Here is a 17,700-nt window from a genome sequence, read left to right on the forward strand (position 1 = left end):
AATGCTCTGAATGCAACAATCAAAGATCTGGATGATCTTAAGTTTTATACAGTCAATTAGTCGATAATACTGAACCACAATTCAGTAATCAAGATTTTCTCCAAACCTTTTTTGGAATGTAACGGCATTGCGCTGGATTATTCAGTAGTTTAGGACAAGGACACACGGAGCCAACCATTATTTCAACCTTGGATTCAAAAATCCATGTAATCTCCGATTACTCTGTCAAGCATTTTAATATTTAGACCACTGTAAAACATCACTTTCTAAAATGAGAAAATTTTAGAGTATAACATGTTTTTCCCTTTAAAATATCCCTTAAGACAAATGTCACACTATTTTAACTCCATGTTATCTAAAATGTGTAATGACTCGCTTTTGAGCAGGAACGTTTTTGTGCTTCTACACTGACTTATGCTACAGTATATGCTGCATTACAGTCTTAACATTTCAATGCATTAGATACAGCTTCAAGAGAGACTTCTAGAGTCATTTCTAACACCACTAGTAGCAGATATCCTTAAGTATTACTCTAGTTGCAAGCTCACAAGGTAGATCATATGAGCTGGAAATGAAACCTAACACATGATGGGCAACTACTATGTTCGATGACAGGTTTCCACTAAAATGTAAGTGGGATCTCATGTTCATGAAGATGTGAGAAGATAGTGGTCTTTATTCTAAGCTTAGATCCGAGCAGAAGTGCATTTTGATTTAGTCTATTTTTTAAAATTTGGACTACAAAACTATTCTGGGTTCATTACCTGGAAAAGTCGAGCTTAACTAGCAGCAATTGTGACAAAAGTTGATTATCAAGAAACAGCTCCTAGTTATTCAAAAATAAAGTAGTAAATGTTTTTTTAAGGGTTGAACTAATGGTTCAGCCAGAAATAAAAACTCTAATTTATTTCAAGTTGTTTCAAACCTCTATGACTTTCTTCTGTGGAACATAAAAGGCAATATTTTGAAGAATGTTGGTGAAAAGTCTTTTTTTGTCCTTACAATGCAAGTTAATGGGAACTCAAATGACCAACATTCTTTCAAATATCTTTTTAGTTTCACAGAAGAAATAAAGTCATACAGGTTGAGTAAATGATGACAGAATTTTCATTTTTGGGTGAACTGCACCTTTAAAAGCAGAAATGAGAAGCTGCTAATTTATCAAAAATCACTTACTGTGTGTTAAATCTGTTATTTGTTGAAATTAAAAGTTTTATAGTCTTATTAGAATTTAAAGTCCATTGTGATGGTAAAAATTTAAAATTGGCTATAAATTTATATAGAAAAGATTAAACGTTTTTCTTTTTCATGCTTAAATCATTTTAACATACTGTTTGGTTCTTGTGGCTACAAAATTAAAATAGTATTTTAGTGTTTACAGATTGGCCACATTCATGTAAACTGTAAGTCCCTTACTGAAACAGATTTTTTTTTTTCAAGAAAAGGAGCTTAAAAGAAAATACATTTTTGGTGGTAATCAACATTATGCCACAAATGCGGTCATCATTACTTCTACAATTTCTGCTCGCTCAATTGGTAAGTACATGCAAGTGTGCAATTCTGCTTTTTAATGTAGTTTTGTAGGGTAGCAGCCTAAATGTGCTAATGATCATTTACAGATATACAGCCAGTGAACGATTTTATCACGCATCATGGTTTTGTAGAGGGCTGTTAAATACGCAGAATCTTGATTAACATATTTTGGAATTTTCACAATTCTGTAGCCTACCAGTCACTTGCAAGATCCCTCTGCTAAAGATGTCTCCCTCGATTGAGAGCTATGTTAATGGAAGTGAAAACATCTATTTGATCATTGGGTCATCACCTCCTGGAGAGGTTAGAAAGGGGAAGTCCACAAAGGGTTCGCTTTTGTCCTCCTGGGGTGAGGTGACAGTACCATCTGGCATGGAGCTGAAGGTCAGATGGTCATGTTCCATGATGGACAGCCGGTCCTGGGGCTTCTCCTTCTTCAGATAAAACATCTTCCTCAGCTGTTTCAACTGCTGCAGCTCACAGAAAGTCTCCAAAACCACCAGCATGGCAATCAGGCCGAGGAGGAGATACACTGTCGGACACGAAGGGAAGAAAGAAATGAATGTAATTCATAAAAATATACATCATCACATAACAAAATACAACACAAAATAGGTTAGGTTGCAATTTTGTAAGCTTTACAAGAAAAGGGTTAAAAAAAAATATATATACTCTTGGGAAAATATGAGACTTCAAGAAAACTCAGCATGTGTGGGGCTCATAAATGCCACATCCTCTACAAAAACACTACGATAGCAAATCTTTCTCACCGTCCCCCGCACACCGAACAGAAAAACGGGACCATCTGCATCAACTAAACCCACACAAGTACGAAAGCCATGTGCCATTTCCATGCAACTCTTTGAAAATGCGAGCTGTACTGCTTCATAAGTAAGACAAACACTAGATGGAACAGTAGAGAAGCAGTGAAAGAACAATTTACTCTCGAATCATACGCACTTCCTTTTTACCTTCCATCTGTTTCTATAACAACAGGCCAGACTGACACATTAAGATGTGTAGATACATAAAAGGAAGTCAGCTGAGTATTTTTACTTATACACTGGGCTGAATTTAACTTACGAGAAGAGGAAGTGAACAGACTAGGCATGTTTACTCAATAAAATATGTCACTATGAGAAATAAAGGCTTATTGTTGAGAAGTATAAGGACCTTTAAACTGGACCACAATGTAAACAATATTTTATTAACCAAAAACTGACATTAAAGGAATGATCTATCTAAAAAAGAAAATTCTTTCATCAATTATTCACCCTCATGTCATTTCAAACCTGTAAGAGTTTCTTTCTTCTGTGAAACATGTTGGTAACCAGTTTCGATTCCCACTGACTTTCACTACATTTTTTGTTCATACAATGCAAGTAAATGGAAACTGAGACTGTCTGGTTACCAACATCCTTTAAAATATTTTTTTTATGTTGTAACAGAATTTATATAATTATCATTTTCAGATAGACTTCCCTTTAAATCAGTTTACATGACAAATAAACCACAGAACGTTTACTATTCAGCATTTCCGAGACTTCTGAATGTTTTTTAAAGGAGACCTATTATGCCGCTTTTTACAATATGTAACATATGTCTCCGATGTCCCCAGAATGTGTCTGTGAAGTTTCCGCTCAAAATACAACACAGATCATTATATAATTTTGAAAATCCTTTTTTGAGTAGAAGTAGAAACATTCTGTTTTCGTTCATGTCTCTTTAAATACAAATGCTGCTCCTTGCCCCCTTTTCCAGAATAGTTATGTGGCTTTACAGCTTGTACCTCAGATACTCTGCCAAAAAACATCTGGTTGGTTTTGATTATCATGCCTATCGCATCATAATAGTTTGAACTTCTGATAAACGGTTTTCTGAACGCACACATCCGAAGCATGCGCACAGAAAGCGGCTGTCACGCGGTTTTAAGTACTAAACTCTTTCATGTCTTATTGTGCTTAAACTGTCAAATACAAGTTTATGTTAAAATCACACACGAGTTACAAAAACTGTATGTCTCTGAAGGTAAAGAAATCTTATTTTTAAATGTTCAAGCTTCCACTTTACATGCCCTCTCAAGGACTATAGCAACAAGTGGATATGCAAGTCCCTACATTTTTAATAGATTCAATGCACACCAAAACAAAGCCAACTGAAACCACACCTACCAGTGATGCCCAGTTTGTAGAGCTCACGAAACCTCTGGTTAAAGGCCTCACCAGGCACATAGTCACCCAGACCGATAGTGGAGAGTGAGATAAAGCAGAAGTAGAAGGACTCCAGAAAGTTCCAGTTCTCTTCTAGGGTAGAGAAGATGGCGGCAGGGATGAGGAAGAAACAGGACACGGCTACGACGGCCAGAAGAGTTGCGTGAACCAGGGCCACCAGTGGTTTAGACAGACCCCAGCGTGTATGAACATACATAATGGGCCGCCAGGTGCTATAGACCATGATCCTTTGCACAACAGCCGTGAGGAAGAGGAGGGTGAAGGGGATGCCAATCACTGAGTAAATGATACAGAAGGCCTTCCCACCATCAGAGAGAGGTGCGGTGTGACCATATCCTGTGAGTGGAAAATTACACACTTACTTCATGAAATCATTCCTCTTATGAGACTTGCTTATACATGGATGAGCACACTGTATTGTCCTCACTGAAAACAAAGCCATACCATCCCACAGCCATTGCCAGACACCTATTAAGTCCCATCCTGGATTATCAAAGAAATAATCATTCTGTCCAGCTCTGTAATTTCATTTTTGTTTGTGCATCCTTGAAATAAACAGATTACGTTGCTCTAATTTCTGCCCTCAGCAGTTTGATGCCTCCCAAGAGTTAAAATCTAATGGACGATCTAACATTATGGACATGAACAATGAAGGTAAGTTTGCAGGGTCTCTCTTAATGCTTCGGGTCTCTGATAGAAGCTTGCTAGATGGATTTGCATTAAGGAGAAAAGCCATTTAATCAAACGTTAGAACACAGATGCCACCCACTTTTAACAGGAAATGGCCAAAGAAAAGCTCTTTGTAGTGATAATTATACGTCCGTTCGTATTAAAAGCTACATTACCATTTAAAAGTTTGGGTCAATAAAGAAATGCACTTTTAATTCAATAAGAAGGCATTAAATTGAAAAATATTAAGCAGCACAAACAGAACACTGAAAATAATGAGAAATGTGTCTTGAGCAACACATCACCATATTATGTTGTAGGGGTGTAACGGTACGTGTATTCGTACCGGACCGTTTTGGTACAGGGCTTTCGGTACGGTGCACGTGTGTACCGAATGACCGAATGCAATATTTTGTATGCGGAACATAAGTACATTTTCGTGTTTCCAAACGAACATATTAAGTGGCGGGTAAATACATATTTGTTATACTTAATTCTTTTCTGGCATAATTGTTAAAACACTAGACATTGGCATTGTTGTTAAAACTCTTGACATGCTTATTTTGTGCATTTTGAGCACGTTTTGTGTTAAATCACATTTATTTTGTCCATCAAAAGTGTGCTTTCCCTTTAATTGAGCGTGAGCAGCACAGCAAAAATAGAACGGACACCGAAATCCCCGCTGCACTGCTGTTCACGCGACACTCCTGCTTGACGCTCACGCGCTGCTCCTGGTCCCGGTGTGGAAAAGAAAATTAAGTATAAGTATGTATATAATGTATTTACCCATGTAAACTTTTTAATTAATCGTTTTGGGTGAAAGTATGGTGTATTGTTATAAAAACAAATGTTAAAAGAATTATACCCATTGTTTGAAATGGTTATACTGTCTGCCGAACACGCTTGGCAGCCGCTGCTGTGATGCTACTTATACGCTTCCAGTGTGAATACTCGGGAGAGTCTGCTGCTGCAGTGACGATGTAGTTGCGCGGACGCGCTGCTCGCGCACCGCTCACGCTTGCGGTGTGAAAGAGGGGTAAGGAAAAGGCATCATGCGAGTGTGAACATCACTACAACTAGGAAAAAGCGATTGTAATTCAAACGCAGCTCCCGTCGGCATTTAAACAGACCTTTGTTCTTAATTCTGATCTGTCCAACGCAATAACGAAATCTGACCAGGTCTAAAAACTGAAACTGTTGATGATGCACTTACACTTTGGAAAAGTTATATATATATTTTTAAATATGAACAGGCCTACACGCTGGGATTGGTAGTGCCGCACTGTAATCATAGTTATTTATTTATATTTTTCATTATATTTTATTATATGATATTGGTTTGAGACTGAGAGTATTTTATTTAGTGGATAACTTTGCAGCAGTATTTTATTTCTTATTATTTTTTTATTTTATATATATTTTATTAAAAAGTATTTAAAAAGTATTTAAAAAAAATAATTTGTGAACAAATTGTTAAAAAAAAGTTTCTAGTAATAAACAATCTGCAGTTTAATGTTTGCATTTATTTCCCTTACTGTACCGAAAATGAACCGAACCATGACTTTAAAACCGAGGTACGTACTGAACCGTGATTTTTGCGTACTGTTAAACCCCTATTATGTTGTGAAACTGAAGACAGGATTAATGGCTGTTGAAAATTCTGTTTTGCCATCATAAGAAAAAATTACATTTTAAAATAGATTTAAAAAAAGATTTTTAAAAAATGGTATTTTAAATAGTAATAATATTTCACGATGTTGCAGTTTTTATTATAGTTTTGATCAAATAAATGCAGCTTTGGTGAGCAAAAAAGACTTCTTTTAAAATCGTTAAACATTTATACGAACTACAAACTTTAAAACTGAAGTCAGCTGGTCTAGTTGGATAGACAGCTTGTATCCCACTGGGATCAGCTGAAATGTGCCAATTAAGACCACCTTTTTCAGGAGATTTGAGATTTGAACATATCTTTTGTGTAACATGCAAATGCCAAGGGGAACTAGGTATTGCATGTCTGTGTAAATGATAAGACAGAATGTAAATCCTTCTTCCCTGTTAAATCATGACAGCACTTTAACTCATATAGGCTGGATTCCAGTGGTAACAAGGCTTTGTTGGATCCATGTGTTAACCTGGTGATGTTTTTCAGAACAGTGTGAACCAACTGTAATTAACCCAGAAAAAGCCAGATCTTTCTTAGATATACATTTCTAAGGTTTATAAATTACCAACATGTTCAAAACTAAGAAAATCTGTTCAAAATCTGCTCCATTGCCATTTGTCATCTGATGACAGCTCACACACATAGAGTAAGTAAAAGTCATTTTTGTGTAATTGAAAAAAATGTCCCCCTTTAGGTTGCTGTCTTTTTGCTATGAAATCTTTAATGATTTTTCATAAAATGAGCTTAAGAGCATTTCAAAATGAATATTTACTGGATATTTAGGCATACTTGATTATCCATAGAACTTTTTTTTTTTACCGTGTTAAAATGTGAGTAAGAAGATACATCAGTATTTTGAGAAATGTTGGTTTATCATTTATCTCTCAATCATCACTGAATTGTATTGCATTATAAGCAATAATTCTAAGTTGCATTACATTATCAGAATTTCATCATTGGTTTGGGTTTATGAATAAAATGTAGGTGTCCTCAAGTATGTACTACATCATCTTATTAAATCATATGGGCTATAAAAACCTGATGTATCAAAAATTATATAAAAATATATGCTAACTTTTTTTTTATTTAGATTTTGTCCAAAGGTTTAATAATTTGTTCCATTTACAAAACAAACAAACAAAAAACATTATTTTCAGGCTTTACAGAGTTAAAGAAGCTGTCTTTCATGTAATGCTGGTTTGGATTTAGTGGTACATGCTGGGGCTTGTGAAGGTAAAGTTTTATCTTGAAAGACAAGGGGGTGATTTTATATGAAGTTTTCTTATATCTGGGAAATACTGGTATACTTTAACAGAATTGAAACTGAAAGTTTTGATCTTTATGTCTGCGCTTCCTCCTATATGTGAACATACAGGCCTATATCTGCATATAGTTCACAGACTGAATTGTACAGATCTACTTTAAAGTTATCTATTAAGTTTCACGTCTTTCTGAGAATTGGATACCTGTCTAGGGTAACATTGTGTTAAGGCAGGTGTTAAATGACAGAATGACAGCTTTCCAAAGAGAACAAAGAAAATGAGAAAAACAAGAACAAAATGAGAACTCTATTATTAGCAATGGTGCATTATATAAATATACATACATATAATTAAAAAAAGTCAAATGAGATGTAGCCTATTGATTGTTTACTGATGACTTGCTGAAGCATTAAAAAAATACGGGTCACTGCAAATCAAATGGTGCACTATCTACAGAGTCTCACGGATGCCACGTTAGCCATTAAATGTCATGTTGTATAAGTTTATGACATGTCCGCGTTGTTCAACGACTCACCTGTGGTTGATAAGACCGTGCTAGCGAAAAACAAAGACGAGGTGAAGTCCCAGTTCCAGCTGGCCGACGCGTTGTTGAGAATAGACACCCCATAGTTGCTGGCCTCCAGCGCTTTTGACAGAAACCTCTCCAGCCTTTCCTCGGACAGACATTCGTGCTCCTGGAGGAACTGTCGTTTGATCCCTCTGAGCTGCTGGCGCAAGAGGTCTTCATACGGCAGCTCCACCGAGGAGAAAACCACCGCTCCGAATATGAGATACAGAATATAGCCGAGCACGAGAAACAGAAAATACCATGCCGATTTGTTGCTCTCTATCAAGCGCACGCACGAATTACCGGCGAGGGACTGAAGCATCTTCAGCTTTCCTATTAAATTCGATGGTGATGATGGTATTGATGTCGGGTCTTGTGGTTTCGATGCGTTTTAAAGCTCTTGATTGCACGGGCCGCTCCGAATGCACTGCAGCGCGGAGGAGACGGAGCTCAGCTCGTAACGGGGACGTGACGTCACTGGCTCTCGCCCACCAGGTAACATCGACGAGAGAGGAAAGAGCATCGACTGTGCTGATTTTAACATCCTCCTACATGAATCATGATAGCAGTCTCAAACATAAGAGGGGGGATTGAATTATATTAAGTACTTTGTAATTGTGGTAGAGATGGAAATCGATTCTGGCTGTAAATAAAATCCAGAATTTTTTATATAGTTTTTAATTTACCTCGGGGTAGAGAAAAAAATTATGGTGCCTGTTTACCTTTAACAGTTTAGCAGGCACGGCGCCAGAATTATTTTCTCTACCGGTGTTGCTAAGTGAGGGCTAGACCAATATGTGGGGGTGCTAAGGAAATTCATTATATTGATGACGTCAGAATTAGGCTAATAGGCAATTTTTTTTTTTTTTTTGAAAAATGTGTTTAGCACTTCATTTTAATTTAAATAAATTCTTTAGAATAACTGCTCCTAAAGTTCTACCAGTTTTCGATTTTGATTGACCAAAATGAACCGACTCATGAGAATCATTCTTTCGAGAATCAAACTTCATTCATTTTAATGAACAGACTGTCTGATGAAGAGCCTGAATGCTCGAAACGTTACCTATGTGGTAGTCTCTCTTATTACATTTTTTGTGGGTGTGCTGACTTTTAGAGTCATAAGAGCCGTTCTTTAGAAAATCGGACTTGCACTGGTGATGTATAGCTTATGTGAATTCGCTTAGAGGCAAGGATGTGCATGTCCTACACTCAGAGGTAAATGGTATGCTGGCAGAGAGGACCATAGAAGTGGTCCCTCCAGCACTGAGCTAGTCGGGCTTCTACAGCCGGTACTTCCTTGTCCCCAAAAAGGAGGGTGGTCTCAGATCCATCCTCGATCTCAAAGGTCTGAACCGTATCAATACACGGTCCTTAATCATAGTCTTAAACTGTTTAACATATTCTTGTCAGTTATTCTAGATTTAGCAGTCTTCAATAATCTCCTAAAAAAGATTTTTTACGTAGATACATCAAAGAAAACCATGGTTTGACCTAGTTTTTTTTCATGTGTGGTTAATGATATTATACTTCTTTTAGTAACATTTTGAAATATCAAGCAGCATCCGCCTACATGATGAACTTGAGATTTATGTTACTTGTGATAAACATGGTCTGGTACGAGCAGGGCATGACCATAGGGACTATGGGCAAAGAAAAGTCTTCACAGATGGCATTAGACGAGTTTGACATTTATTTAATTTTTTTTAAATGAACCAGAAAACAGTCAGGAATTTGTTTAATATATAGATTAATATCTGATCTGATAAGTCACCTGGATACCACCAGGTCTCACCTTTTTTTAGAGATAGGCGTCTGGTTTGAATAGGCCTAAATAACTTGTTGCAGTTGGTGCTGGTCTTAACATTTTCTGTTACACTGCATGTGGAACAGGACCGTTTTAAGATTACGAGACTTTACTAAATCTAACATTTCTGACCAAAATCAATCAAGTCTTCTGTGACTTTCATATGACTTTTTTTATCCTCTTCTTTGCTGGGCTGTACAGACGCTAAAAATAGAGGCTGCCTTGTGATAGTACATTGTCAGTTTGCGCAAAGCAGGAAAAACGGTTGCAGGAATGTACCACTGTAGACTTATATTTGGGACACATTTCCTTATATTCAGATTAGAAATGGGTCATTATGGTTTTTTTCCCCTGGTAAAATTAGACCTACACTGCAGCCATTTTTCTCAAGCAACGTTTTTATAACAGTGTAAGATCAGAATAGCACAATGGCGCCACTAAGTGGAAAAATTGGATAGAACACCCAACGCATTTGTGAATAAGTGAAGAGGGCGACAAGTGATAGGCTACCTCAGTTCTTAAATTGTCTGAGAGTGTTAGGCCATATATAGGAAGACTTTCTAAAAAAGAAACTATTATGTTGTATTGTTGTATACATAATATGTATGTACATTTTTTATTTATTTCAATAAACATTGTGTCTATTTGTAGATGCACACTTAGTCTGTCATGACATTTAGGAATTCTCTGTGGTTCAGCCATGTGAAGTAATTTTTCCTAAAATGTCCTGTAAACCTTAATCATAGTCTTAAACTGTTTAACATATTCTTGTCAGTTATTCTAGATTTAGCAGTCTGCAATAATTTCCTAAAAAATATTTTTTACGTAGATACATCAAAGAAAACCATGGTTTGACCAAGTTTTTTTTCATGTGTGGTTAATGATATTATACTTCTTTTAGTAACATTTTGAAAGATCAAGCAGCATCCGCCTACATGATGAACTTGAGATTTATGTTACTTGTGATAAACATGGTTTTTGTTGAGAAACAAAATATATTGTGAATCTGTCAAAACTGGCATGTCTTGTTTGGAATATACATGTAAGAGTAATTAAATATATTTTATTTACATTCAAATCACCTCATGATTTTTTGGAATAATTAAAAAAAAATGTAATTCAAAGCAATTGTCTTTGATGTGGTGTGATAATTAAGCAGGTTTTCCTGTTCAGCTGGACTGGACCTGTTTGAAAGTGATCATATTTTTTATTTGGAAAGTGCATGTTTTGAAAGTCAGTGTAATTAACTAACTTCACAATTATTAAACAATTATCCACAGAAGATTAAAACAATAGTGCAATTGAAAACATACTTGAATTTAAGACCCAGGCAATGCAAAGTATTTCATTATTTATAAGCTCACATATGCCTATTCTTTGCATTAAAAAATCTTCAGTGTGGCCTATATACCTGTGCTTTGGACGTGACACCCTCCTAATCAATCTCTATTCAAGTTCAGTGAGTTTCTTTAGTTCTGCACAGTGTTGTTTCAAACACATTAACCTCCTGCTGCACCCTGCATAACTGTCATTCTGGAGTCATGAACTGACCTCCAAATACCTGTGCATTTCTCATCAGGCAAGCTCTGCTCTGAGGCGTCATTTCATAACTTTAGTCTGAATAGCTTTTACTTACAGATTGAGCTGTGTATCTTGACATCCTTGTGCCCCTTTCTATACCTTTATTAATAGGTTTATATAGATCTGTTCTCTCTAACACTTCATCTTGCAAAAGATTCATGACTAAAAGTCTACATGAGATATTTTTGATTTGACCATACATATTTTACATACCGTACAAACTAAGAAAATGTCTTTCTGCTTATTTATTTCAGTCAGTTATTTAAAGTTTAAAGCAAATTTTAATTTAACATAAAAGTAATTAAAGTAATTCTAACTTCACTATTTAACATGAAAGTAATAAGTTATGCATATATATTTTACATTTTCATATAACAATAAAATCTATGAGTAAATGTATTTTTAGCAATGAAAATCTCATTAAAACCTGTGAATAAAATAAATTAATACATCAAACTCAGATAATTTAAGAGTGGTTAAAAAGTCTACCCTTGTTAATATTTGTATATAAAAAAATCCAAGAAAAAATGATGTCAGCTATTTTTCAACCTTTAATGTGATATTGAAACCAACAGAATTCATTAAAATAAACAAACAGAACGTTAGAAAACAATAATAATAATATGAAATTAGTTAATGTAAAACATTTTTTTTTTTAAATAAAAATTAGAATTACAATTTTTTTTTTCTATAAAACATTAGAATTACAATTGTTATTACAATCAAAAACAGTTGTTATTACTGTCGATGGCAACAGATCCAGCACCATCACACTGAACACTGGGGCCCCCCAAGGATGTGTGCTGAGCCTCCTCCTCTTCACTCTGCTGACCCATGTCTCCATTCCCAGGTTTCCGTAGTGTAGTGTTTATCACGTCCGCCTCACAGGTGAAAGGTCCCCAGTTTGAAACTGGGTGGGAACACTTGCTCCCCGGGCGCTGGATATATAACTCCGGGTGTGTGTTCATGGTGTGTTCACTTTTCACTGCTGTGTGTGTGCTTGGATGGGATAAATACAGAGCACCAATTCCAAGTATGGGCTACCATACTTGGCAAATGTCATGACTTTCACTTTCACAGCCCCGAACCCCATCATGTGCACCTTCTACAGAGGCACCATCGAGAGCATTCTGACTAGCTGCATCACTGTGGTATGGTGCCTGCAATGCTTCTTGCCGGAAGATCCTTCAACGCAAACTGAGAGCAGCTGAGAAGTTCTCTCTCACTTCCCTCCAGGACATTCATTCATCAGGCTGTCAGGAAGCTGACAAAAAAAAACAACAACAACATCCCCACGTCCTTCCACTCCTCCTCCCAGTAACACACTGTGACCTGCACCAATCACTTAAGCAGCATTGGTCTGCACGCTACCACATTCAGCATTGAACTGACCTGATTCAACTACCTCTTCTGACAGTTTAAATAAAGAACTACTCTCTGAGCTTTTTGTCACTACAATCATAACATCTGCGGTATTTGTTTATTTCACTGGTTTTCACTCTATCTGCCATGTGTACAGTGGCGGACTGGGACAGTAAATCAGGCCGGGAATTTGACTCCACCCCAGGCCACCTCTGTTGCTGCAGTCACCACCACACAATTCATGTGTCCACCAGACTGCTAAACTCTTTGGCTCTTTCAGTTGTTTGAATTGGGTTATACTTAAAAAATAAATAAAAATCCTTAGACTGTGGACGGGCAAAATAATCAAATGAAGTATCAAGAAGTATCAAGGCATTCACTGTCTCTATCATCTTTCCCTTAATCCCCCTCTCTCTCAATCTGCTCATTGAGTTTCTCTGCAATATGAAATAAGCACTTTCAATAATCTATATTAATTATGCAGCCATCAATTGTATGTCCCAATGATCACAGTCCTACTACTGATTACCTTATAAATCACAAAAGCACATATTTTTCTAAGAGTATAGTCAGCATGTTTAGTTTTGCTTATAACTTCAACTTTACCTGAAGGTTCCTGCTCTGACTCAAAAGCTGAACTGTCCACCCTCTCTTGTTCAACAGCAGGAGCACTTGCAGCACTAGTGCTACTGTTGCTTCCTTCGTCACCTTCAAAATAAATAAATAAGCATTGTACACTAGGCTACATATTGTAGGCTAGAAATGGAAAATCAATTTCTGGTCAATTTTGGCACTTAAAAAATACTGTATCCCCATATGTAAAACTGTGTGCTAGTTTGTCATTAAGATGCTCTTTTAAAACATCTATCATTATATACATTTGTAATATATATATATATATATATATATATATATATATATATATATATATATATATATATATATTTTTTTTTTTTTTTTCTTTTCTTTTTTTAAATAGATTTTATCTATTGTAAGTTGCTTTGAATGAAAGCGTCCATCTGCCAAATGATTATGTAAATATTAGGGTGGAACAGTTCAACTTTTTCACAGTTCGGTTTGTTTCACGGTTTTAGAGTCACGGTTTCGGTACCGTTGTATTTGCTATGTTTATGGAAAAACTATACTTCCAAAAAAAAAAAAAAATATATATATATATATATATATATATACATATATATATATATATATATTATCATATTTTTAAGAATATTCTAACTACAAGCAACAGCACAAATAAATATAATAGAGTAAAGATACAAATAAAATAAACTGACTTTCAGGTTTTTTTAGGTAGGTCTTGCATTAGCTTTTAGGTACAGAAATTTAATAAAGTAATCAAATGTAAAACATTGCATTTTGGACTATAAATTAAAGATTATTCTTTATTAAAGTAAAAAAAGCTTTTTAATCAAGAGCAGTGAGTGATTTCTTTGTTGTTGCGGTTCGATTAATATAAAGACTGTCACTTTAAGAGAATGCACTGATCCAGTGTTCTTATTAGTATTGAACAAGAGAGAATGATTTGTACAGGTTTTTTTTTCATCGCTGTTGTAATGTCTGGGAATCCAGAATGCGCTTCCATCAGCAGAAACATATATTAACTGAACCCTGTTTGTTTTACGTGTTATTTATAGTAAACCATATTACAGATGCTTTGTCAGATTTAAGTTGAACAGCGGTCCCAGCGCGTGCCGAACCGTGTGTGGTGAACTGAACGGTTCGGTTTTTTCAGTGAACCTTCCCATCCCTAGTAAATATAAATGTAATTCTGACCGACCTGGTCCCTTACTGGCGAACATGGCTGGGACTTTGCAGAAATTTGCTGCGTCTGTGGCCAGGGCTTTTCTCATTATTTTTATACTTTCCCCCTCTGGTCCTCCTTTGCGTTTACGCTCCATTTTTGCGCGATTTTCTAAGATAAAGCCTGCCTCTGGATATAGCCAACTAGGCAGTGCCTCGCTGATGTTTGATCATGTGGTGGTGTCATTTTCACTCAGCGATCACGTGATCCGTCAATTAATTCGCAGTTGCATACCAGCCTATTGCACGTCAGCCTGATCGACTGCACAGCGGCAGGCCAGAATGACCGTCAGGCCACCGGGAAATGTCCCTGTGCTCCCGATGGCCAGTCCGCCCCTGCATGTGTGTATGTTGTGTTCTGCTTTATTTATATTTTTTATTATTTTTTTTTAAATGTCCTTATTTGTACAATTGAATAGTCGTATTTTACATTTAATCTGTACTTATCTGTATTTTATGCTCTACTGTTATCTGTATGCACGTAGGGTCTGAGAGTAATGCAATTTCAATTCTCTATTATTAGACTTTTTTCCCCAGAGCTACAGTTACGAAAGAAACATGCCCTTTATAAAATCGCATTATAAGGCTATTTTAAGTGATGTGGGCAATGCATTTGTGCGCCCCTATGTCCGAAAACGCAGGTCAAAATCTGGCAGATGGATCTATTGTAAGGTCTTTTTTTCTGCAGTTCCTGGGAGCGTCGGAACGGGGCGGCCGTGATCCGGTCGGTCGCAGCAGCGGGTCTGGTGTACTGCACGAGCTGCCGTAGAGTCAGTGTGTGTCACTCCCTCATCAGAGGTTCGCTGCTGGAAACATGGCGTCAGTGCACACACAGGCGAGCCTCAAATCTGCAGAAGGATAGAGAAAGAAAGTGTGCACCTGGACTTATATCACAACAAGTCTTTGCAAAGTCGACCTCTCTTTTCCAGAACATGTTCTGTTTCATGCACAGGTGAATGGAGAGCACTCCCGTCGATTCAGCCCCGGTTATGGAGCCCCCGGATGAGATCAGGTAAGGGAAGCACATCAGAACCAACGCGAGCGTTTTTGAGTCTGTGTGTCTGTATGCATGAATGTTTGTGTGTGGTCACGCAAGTACACAGCCGGGATTCAGGACACGTTGCCAAATTGTGCACCCATTGAGACCGTATTGGGCGCGACTAGAGCGCATGCGCGCTGCAGCTTCAACCCTCTTGTAATGGGAAATCCGAGTCATTTATGCAAATCGCTCACTTCAGCAGCACTTAGATTCTATGATGACAGACCACAGCATATTTCATGCTTTAAATAAGCCGCTGTTTATAACGGGTTTATATATAGTTTTATTAATTAAGGGTGTGATTTAATGTATGTTCAGTTTGTTGTATATATATATAATTTTTTTTAACAATGTTGGTAACCAGTTATTGGTACCCATTGACGTCCATAGCATGAAATAATATTAATTGGGAACTGTTGATAACTTACCAAAACTTTTCAGAATATCGTCTTTTGTGTTCAGCAGAATAAAGAAATCCATACAGGCCAGGAAAAGCTTGAATTAGAATAAATATTTGGACAGAATTTTTTTTATACCTTTTTAATGGCTTGACTTGAACCGCTCAGGGGTTTGTTTCCCAAAAGCATCTTTAGCTACCTAATAGTGGTAAGTTCCACTGAACTCTATTATGGAATGGAACTGTAGGATGGTACTTGCGATCATTTGCGATAGTTGCTGAATCTGAAACGATTCAGTCCAGTTCAGATCGCCTTGTATGCAGTTCAATTCTTCGAAAAGAGCCGACTCCCTAGAATGATTCATTCACGAATCTGGCATCGCTGCATCTCGCTTCCTGCCACAAAGTGATCCCGCTTTGCAGCGCAACACTAAGCAGAATTTCATATTAAAGTTGCAAACTTTTGTACAAGGATTGAAAACAGCCGCCTCAAAGCAAGCGTATGCACGATTACGTCCGTTTCTGAGAGGAAAACAAAGCGTTGATGGAAACGAGCCGACATGTGGGAAAGGTATAGAGATTGTGCGTCTATGCAAGATCAATGTAACGTTACTCGGCTAACGTTAGCGCGTGTTGTGTGCGGCATCCCTCTTTCTGTTTCTGCAGTGTGCCTTTCAAAGTTTCAGGAATGTGTACTATTTCAGTGTGTTGTTACATGAACAGATCACCGGTTATATCCGGTCTCGATCTCAGGTTGCGATTATACATTTTGAAATTGTCGGTTCAATGTTCAAGTTTGTTTTGCATCAATCCTCGAATGCGATTTGAGTTGCACAGAACTCTAAAAAAAAACAAGCACTATGAGTGAAGCTGGTCGTTGACCCGATAGCCGGTATGAAGCAACAGTCGTTACTGAATATAAAATATCCAGCCGGTCATCACGAGTCCTATGAGTCAGATTGACACGCACTGCCTCAGTGAGTTGGGGAAATGTTTGATTTGCTATTCCCAGAAATCACCCGGCTGAGCTCTTCTGAGCAGGAATTCTTGGATTTGACGTGCAACATCTAATTTTCAAGTGTTGTAATCGGGTAATTTGGCTGTTTGTGATTTTTTTTTTTAATTCACTGATGTTTGGAGTTTTTTGAAACCTGAACTGTACTTTTTTGAACTGTACAGCTTGTTCTGGCAAATTATTTCCCCCCATATCTCTTGTTGGCCTGTAGCCACATGCCTTTTTTTTGCAGTGCATTCTGTCCTCTTGCATTTGAATTCATAAGTTTAAGATCAATTTCAGAAAGTGTTTTTTGCCCACTTTGCACAAGGTTTCAGCTGATAAAGCCCAGTGGAATGTTTTGTTGGAGTGTTTTCATAGTTTTGTCTCTTATGAACCCACGCAACGTCACCGAAACTGTTAGCACTGAATGCCTGGCGACAGCTTCTCAAGAATGCCTTGTTTTGTCTCTTTTCCTGCTCTCCCCACCCTTCCTAGCAATTCTTCTTGATAAACTGCTTTCATTGGTAAGTGTTAATGGTAGAGATAAGTGGTTTTGTATGCTAGACCAGAGATTTGTTGTGCACTTTACTTTTTTGTTTTTGTGCAGTTCATGTGAACTGAGCTGCTATGAGCTTAACTGTAAAATCAGACTGCATTGGCATTTATAGGTTGGAAAATTGCTTAGTGTGTCAAGAACGTATTTCTTGGCCTTGTTTGGTAACTTAAAGTCAGGTTGATGCCTCTGAACACTTTGTAATCTTTAGTGCACATGT

The 17,700-nt window shown here is 37.1% G+C and overlaps 2 protein-coding genes across 4 annotated transcripts in view; one reads left to right on the forward strand and one right to left on the reverse strand.

Moving 5' to 3' along the window:
• Positions 1–1,551: 1,551 nt before the first annotated feature.
• On the reverse strand, positions 1,552–8,559 carry kcnk1b (potassium channel, subfamily K, member 1b). Its single transcript, XM_059565938.1, has 3 exons — positions 7,894–8,559; positions 3,705–4,100; positions 1,552–2,065 (listed from the first exon to the last, which is right to left on the reverse strand). Exons 1-3 carry the CDS (start codon positions 8,246–8,248, stop codon positions 1,803–1,805), a joined length of 1,014 nt encoding a protein of 337 aa, XP_059421921.1. The 5' UTR covers positions 8,249–8,559; the 3' UTR covers positions 1,552–1,802.
• Positions 8,560–15,217: 6,658 nt separating this feature from the next.
• The window catches only part of map3k4 (mitogen-activated protein kinase kinase kinase 4), a 38,023-nt gene continuing 35,540 nt past the window's right edge, over positions 15,218–17,700 (forward strand). The window contains exon 1 of one of the 3 annotated variants that reach the window (XM_059565939.1): positions 15,218–15,506. In XM_059565939.1, coding sequence (XP_059421922.1) covers positions 15,451–15,506 — 56 coding nt within the window. In that variant the 5' untranslated portion in view covers positions 15,218–15,450. Of the gene's footprint in view, positions 15,507–16,337; positions 16,502–17,700 lie in introns of those variants that run through there. The other 2 variants (XM_059565941.1, XM_059565940.1) reach the window with 2 other exon arrangements.

This window comes from Carassius carassius, chromosome 14, assembly GCF_963082965.1.
Source record: "Carassius carassius chromosome 14, fCarCar2.1, whole genome shotgun sequence".
Classification (NCBI taxonomy): domain Eukaryota; kingdom Metazoa; phylum Chordata; class Actinopteri; order Cypriniformes; family Cyprinidae; genus Carassius; species Carassius carassius.

What these genes read in the sequence shown, in the direction of transcription:
- kcnk1b (XM_059565938.1), bottom strand. Translation starts at nt 8,248, where the DNA reads ATGCTTCAGTCCCTCGCCGGTAATTCGTGCGTGCGCTTGATAGAGAGC. An exon ending in CACGGTCTTATCAACCACAG is followed by an intron (nt 4,101 to 7,893) that starts GTGAGTCGTTGA and finishes TTCCACTCACAG; the next exon opens with GATATGGTCACACCGCACCT. An exon ending in CTACAAACTGGGCATCACTG is followed by an intron (nt 2,066 to 3,704) that starts GTAGGTGTGGTT and finishes CGTGTCCGACAG; the next exon opens with TGTATCTCCTCCTCGGCCTG.